This window comes from Malaya genurostris, unplaced genomic scaffold (genome assembly GCF_030247185.1).
Source record: "Malaya genurostris strain Urasoe2022 unplaced genomic scaffold, Malgen_1.1 HiC_scaffold_5, whole genome shotgun sequence".
NCBI classification, from domain to species: Eukaryota; Metazoa; Arthropoda; class Insecta; order Diptera; family Culicidae; genus Malaya; species Malaya genurostris.
The window spans coordinates 3,060-9,953 of NW_026682681.1; the positions used below are offsets into that span (position 1 = coordinate 3,060).

At 45.5% G+C, this 6,894-nt stretch overlaps 1 protein-coding gene across 1 annotated transcript; it reads right to left on the reverse strand.

The window, feature by feature from the left end:
* Positions 1-922: 922 nt before the first annotated feature.
* On the reverse strand, positions 923-6,289 carry LOC131440032 (uncharacterized). Its single transcript, XM_058611123.1, has one exon. The coding sequence runs from the start codon at positions 6,287-6,289 to the stop codon at positions 923-925; it is 5,367 nt and encodes a 1,788-aa protein (XP_058467106.1).
* Between the last annotated feature and the right edge of the window lie 605 nt (positions 6,290-6,894).

The following is a 6,894-nucleotide window of genomic DNA, read 5'->3' on the forward strand; positions in this document are numbered from 1 at the left end:
TGTGGAATCCGGCGGAAAAAAATGAGCCACTGGGTTCCTGCTTCCATGTCGTAAAAGGCGACAATTGCAGGAGTTCTTTTTTCTTTTCAGTTATTAGATATTTTCAACGTCTCTTCAATCATCTTATCAATTCGCGACTAGCTTTGGATAGAAGTTTTATTTGATATGTTTCCTTCTTCTATGTTATTACTTGTCTTTCAAGATTATAAATTGAATGATAAAAATCAACTGTTGGCGCTAGCCGGGACCCTACGTTGTGTTTAATTAAATCCTCACCAGGATATTTCAGCGAAGCGACGGCAGCTATTTGTCGGTCGACCTTACTTGCATTCGCACTGCAGTACACCGGTAGCGAACAGCAATGCAACTAACGGGTTCTGCAAACAGCCACAGCGGTCACCAAAGCAGCCAAAGGAGCAGAAGACGAACAGCCACAAACAAACAGCTGCACTGATAAAACTCACAACTGGATGAACCTTGGCGGACTCTTGCCAATAAAAAAACTACACTATTTTAACGTTTGAGTCACTTTATTCACTGACTATTGCTAGTGTATTTCACTTCTGCTGTTCGATACACTTCGGACTTTTTGATAGATCAAAAACGGTCCGATTCTAATGCAGGTTTATTTGAGACTGACTGGTCTGATGATTGTGAACAGAGCGAGAAGATAAAATGAAAAACTGAGTTGCCAGAAGGGCCTGAGAAACTGACATAATTCTATGAACGGTAGCACCAACTATCTGCAGAAGGCAGTGTTGGTAAACAGTGTCGCCAGTAAAACTAGTGCGACGCAACATACTCGCCGCCTTGAACGACTATGTTCAACATTAAATATACACATAATTCACAAACATTGAACTTACAGATATGATACAATACACTTTCAATTCTTACAGGCTAACACATTAAAAATTTCAGCTTAATCTAATGAGGTATCCGAAATCCTTTGAACTGGCTGGAGATTGTTGCTAGTAGATTCTACTTCGGGAGCCACCGATGCACTGGGCAGCAAGCATATTTTACTGATGGGCCGATTGATGATACCTCGTACAGTGCGAAGCGAAACAACTCGTGTTAGCTTATCCTTTCCAGGTAATACCGCTTCGATTCGAGCAAGTGGCCAACGGATTGGTGGATGTAGTTCGTCTACGATGATGACCATTTTACCGGGAACAATTTCGTTGTTTCGTATCCATCCTCGTGTATCTTTCTGCAGTTCTTGGAGATATTCCTTCCGCCAGTGGGTCCAAAATTTCTGCACATGCAGTTGCAGTTTCTGGTAGTGGTCGAGTCTATTGACAGGTGCGTTCTGAAGGTCTGGGTCGGGCAGGGCATACATCGATGATCCAATCAGGAAGTGCGCAGGAGTTAGGGCAGCTAAGTCATTGGGGTCTTCTGTCATTGGAAGCAACGGTCGAGAATTCATTATTGCTTCGATTTGAGTAAGAATGGTGCACATTTCCTCAAAAGATAAACGACTCGAACCTAGTTGACGGAACAAATGTTTTTTGGCAACTTTAACGGCTGCTTCCCAAAGGCCACCAAAGTGCGGTGCTTTCGGCGGTGTTAAATGCCAGGTTATGCCTTTTTCTGTGCAAAAGGCTGCGATTTCGTCCTGCTGAAAACCGTCTTTAAGCATCGTAAACAGTTCGGTAAGATCGTTTTTAGCCCCTTCAAAATTTTTCCCATTATCGGAATGAATGTGTGCGGGTCGACCGCGTCGCGCGATGAATCTTCGCAATGAACATAAAAAGGCCTGAGTAGACAAATCGCTCACTAGCTCTAAGTGAACTGCTTTGGTCGAAAAACACACGAATACGCACAGGTAGGCCTTGGCGGGAGCGGCACGTTTGTGAATAGGACGAAGATAGAGTGGACCGGCATAATCAACACCTGTAACACTGAAGGGACGACTGGGAATGACTCTCGATACAGGCAGTTGGCCTATTTGTTGCTGCGCAGGTACCGGATTGAGGCGAGTACAACGGAAACAATTTCTGACTACGTTGCGGACTAGTCTTCGACCGTTGAGTGGCCAGAATTCTTCTCGGATTGCTGTTAATAGCAGACGTCCGCCGCCGTGTAGTAATTTGCGATGGAAATCCTCAACTATCAGTCGTGTGAACGGATGGTTTGTTGGAATCAAAGCCGGGTGCTTTGCTTGATAGGGTAGCTGTGCGAAGTTTAAACGACCTCCTACTCTCAACACTCTCTCTGCATCTAAGAACGGCGTCATTTGGCGAATATGGGAACATTTCGATACCGATTTATTTTTATCCAACTGGTTGATTTCTGCGACAAATTCATCATTCTGCGCCAACCGAATGAGGAACGTTTTGGACTTGGCAAGCTCATTTACGGTAAGTGTACGGCCTACAATAACTTCGGGCGAGGTGGGCGGCTGCGTGCGTATTTTAGCTCGGGTATTGTTAACGAATCTCATGCAGTACCCAATGACATGAAGAAGACGGCCGTATGACGACCAACGGAGAAACCAGGGATGTACTGTTGGCGTTATTTGAGTAACTGCGACGGTAGTTTTGATTTCCAATTCCTCGTGTGAAACACTTGGTGGGATTGATTCTGGCCAATCTTGGAGTGGACGTGATAACCAACTGGGACCGCTGATCCAAATATCGTTTTTCAAAAACTCGTCAACCGACATGCCACGTGAAGCCAGGTCAGCAGGATTTTCACATCCGGGAACATGCTTCCATTGACAACCATGTGTAAACTGCTGAATTTCAGATACTCTGTTAGCCACATAGGTAGGCCAAACATTCGGTGGTGATCGTAGCCAGTGCAGAGTGACAGATGAGTCAGACCAAAAATATGATTCTGAAACGTTTACATCGATAGCTTTCTTTATGTGAGCATGTAGATGGGCTGCTAGTACTGCCGCACACAACTCCAAACGAGGAATACTTATTCGTTTCAGCGGAGCGACGCGTGTCTTCGAAGCCAGTAGTCGTATTTTTACTTTCCCTTTACTTTCACAGCGGACGTATGTGCAGGCACCGTATGCAGATATGGATGCATCTGCGAATGTGTGCAGTTGTACAACAGAGTCAGGTAGAAACGCGTATCTGTCTACTCGATGCTCGGAGATATTCGCCAATTCGTGGTAATACTTCTCCCATTTGGTTTTAATAGGTTCTGGAACAGGATCGTCCCATCCGCACGATAGCAGCCACAACTCTTGCATCAGTATCTTTGCTCGAACTACAACGGGGGCAATTAGTCCTAAAGGGTCAAATAGTTTTGCTATATCCGAAAGAATAGTGCGCTTGGTTGGCGGTTCATTACTACATCGAATTTGAGAGTCGAAACGAAGGTGATCGGCTTCAGGCTCCCAGCTAATACCAAGGGCTTTAATTGTCTCGTTAGGGCTGAAATGTAAAGCAGATTGAGTACCAATCTCATCATTGGGAAGACCTTGCAAAACTTCGAGCTGATTAGAAGTCCATTTTCGTAGTGTAAATCCTCCTTTGTGCAACAAGTCGCTCAGTTCGGTGCGTAGACGGATTGTTTCTTCGATGGTTTGAGCTCCACCTATGAAGTCGTCTACGTAAAAACATTTTTTAATAGCAGCTCCTGCCAACGCGTAAGAAATCCCTTCGTCTTCGGTCAGTTGCTGAAGTGTACGAGTTGCTAGGTATGAAGACGGACCGAGACCATACGTAACAGTGAGTAGTTCATATGTCTGGACTGGTGTTTGATCAGAAAAACGCCAAAGGATACGTTGAAGAGCAGAATCGTCTGGGTGAATAAGTACTTGCCGGTACATTTTAGCGATATCACCGACGAGCGCAATCGGATAGGTTCGGAAGCGCAAAATGATGGTCAATAGATCGTCCTGCACCACGGGACCGACACAGAGAGCTTCGTTCAAAGAGAAGCCGGAAGAAGTTTTCGCTGATCCGTCAAACACGACTCGAATTTTGGTTGTGGTACTTGCTTCCTTGAAAACGGGGTGGTGCGGCAGGTAGTAAGTTTGGGAATTGTTTTCGTCGTCCGCTTCAACCAATCGCATATGGCCGAGGGAGAGATATTCTCGCATAAACTGGTGGTATTCATCTTTGAGATTTGAATTTCGTTTCAAACGTCTTTCAAGTAATTCGAACCGTCGTAGCGCAGAGCTCTTCGACTCACCCAGCATCACGTTGAAGTCTGGCTTTCTGGGATATCGAACGATATAGCGTCCTTCGGAATTTCGAGAAACAGTTGACTGGTAACAGGATTCACAGTGTCTTTCCTCGCTAGAGTAGTTGTCTTTCGTTGTCAGCTCTTCAGTTTTCCAGAAACGCTCCAAACTGTCTTCTAACGATAACATCGAAATGACCATGCCGTTTGCTGTTGACACGGGGGTTTGTGTAGGAGAAACTTGGCTTGCTGATCCGACTATTATCCAACCGAAAACGCTATCAATGAGCAGAGGGAGATTTTTGTCTAGCTGCAGACGAGCAGCACTCGGGAAGAACGAATAAAAATGCTTTGCACCTAAAACCATGTCAATTGGTTGACTTTCATTGAAGGATGGATCTGCGAGAAACAAATCCTTCGGAATACACCACTCTGCAATCGAAATATTTTGTGATGGAAGGTTCGCCGTAACTTTATCCATTACCAGAAAGTTTACATTGCATGAGAACTCTCCTTTTCTAGACTGAACTTGAGCGAAGACGGATTCACACACAGGCTTGGAAAGTTTGCCGGCACCCTGAACAGTTACATTCACCTTTTGCCTTTGAAGACGTAAAATTCGTGCCATACGATCGGTTATAAGGTTCGGTTGAGATGCACTATCAAGAAGTGCCCGTGCAAGATGCTCTACACCAAAGACGTCGATAACCTTCACGATCACTGTGAGAAGAAAAACGCTTTCACGTGGTTGATGAACTGCACTACTGACTTCAACTCTGGGACTCTCGGTGGCGGTAACAGTGGATTGCTTAAAAGATTCAGCTGTAGAAGATCCATTAGACTGCGAAAAATTGAAAACTGGACTAGCTGGAACGGTAGGCTCACTTTCATGACTGACTTGGCTTGATCCGTTGGGATGCTCAGGGTGCAGAAGTGTGTGATGACGACGATTACACTTTCGACAATTAAAGCTCGACTGGCAATGACGGACAATATGATCACACTTCATACAATTGCGACACAAACGTTTGGAATTAACTAACTGCTGGCGTTCGCTCAATGAAAGTCGGTTGAAGCGCGGACATCGCATCAACAAATGATACTGGTTGCATAGGATGCACTTCTCAAGAGAATCCGTCACTGCTGAATTAGCTGTAGAGGCACAAGACGAAAGACGGATCTGGGAATGAAACGATCTCTTCGACGGCTGAGCTGATAAAGCGGCAGTAGACTGCGTATCGGGTGTTCGATGATTCACTGAGATGGATTCCAAAACTCGTGTTCTGCGCTGAAGAAAATCGATGAGACAATTGTAATCCGGATTGCTGACGGTCGACGCATGATCCTCCCATGCCTTCACTGTATCGTCGTGCAAGCGGGTACAAAGAAGATGCTCCAAAATCGTGCTCCAGTGCTCGGTTGGTTCTCCCAGTTGTCGAAGAGTTTTGGTATGGCGTTCAAATTCGTCCACCAACCCGTGAAGTGCCGCAGCGGACTCGTTCTTCATCTTCGGAACATCGAATAGTGCCTGTAGGTGACGCTTTTTCAGTAAATAATCGTTGGAATACCTGCTTTCCAACGTTTGCCAAGCCAATAAATAATTTGCGGAGCTAATGCCAATCGATTCTATCAACTGAGCAGCTTCCCCCTTGACAGCTGCCTTTAAATAGTGAAACTTCTGAATATCCGGAACATCAGAGTTGGAATGAATCAACGCCAAAAAGGTATCGTGAAACGGAAGCCATTGCATGTAGTCGCCATCGAATTCAGGCAACGAAATTGTTGGCAGTTTGATGCCGGAGAGAGTGGAGGAAACACGCGGGGGTTGAGGGCTACGATCGTTAGGAAGAGGAGTCAGCATAGAAAGTAAAGATGCCTTTATTTGAAAAAGCCGTGGCTCAAAATTAGCGCGCACAGCAGCATGCTCCGCCTTACCCTCTTGATCTGTTTCGTTGTCCTCCAGTTGCGCTTGAACTGACTCCAAATTGTTCCAAACGCTGGTGATGTACTCCAGCCTCAAAGGTACCTGCGATTCGTCCCTCGCAGCAACGTACTCTTCGGCAAAAACCTCTGCCCGACCCAGAGAAGTGAGCAGCGTATCTCTTCGCGAAAGTAACTGGTTCCTTTGTTGGTCGTCTGCCATTTTGTATGCTGGTAACGCGAAACGTGGTCCAATTTATACAAAGTTACCTGCAGAACAAAAGACCACAGTAGACCCACAGGAGGGTGGTAAAAACTTGGAAAGAGGCTCACCTTTTTCAAGGCAAAATGTGCCTTGTATAATATTTCAGCCAACAGGAACTTGAATTAGTACAGTCCGTACAAACTTGAGATTTCAAAGCCCGGGACGGCTTCCGAAATCCAGTAAAAATTTCAGCAACAAAATCCGGTTATGTGCAGTGAACCGATGAACCGCAGAACAGATTTCCAGTAATCGGCCGGAACCACAGCAGCAGTAGCGTACAAAATGGCGCGCGGCTAATGGTATTCACCACGGCTAGGGACGCCACAGTGAACAATGGAGCGATTGTAACCTAATTACAAAGGAATAATGGCGCTTGGTGGCCAACACAATGCAAACTCCGCGAATAATGGCAACAATTGTTCATACGAACAATTACAGGAACGTGTAACGTACATGCAACAAAGGAAAAAATATCTAAAAGGCACCTGCGATACCCACGAAATGTACTGGACAGGTCGTTACCTTATGCCCAATCATTTAGGCCTTGTACATATAAAGCAGCA

Excerpts from the sequence above, each read along its gene's own strand:
- LOC131440032 (XM_058611123.1), bottom strand. The coding sequence starts at position 6,289 with ATGGCAGACGACCAACAAAGGAACCAGTTACTTTCGCGAAGAGATACG.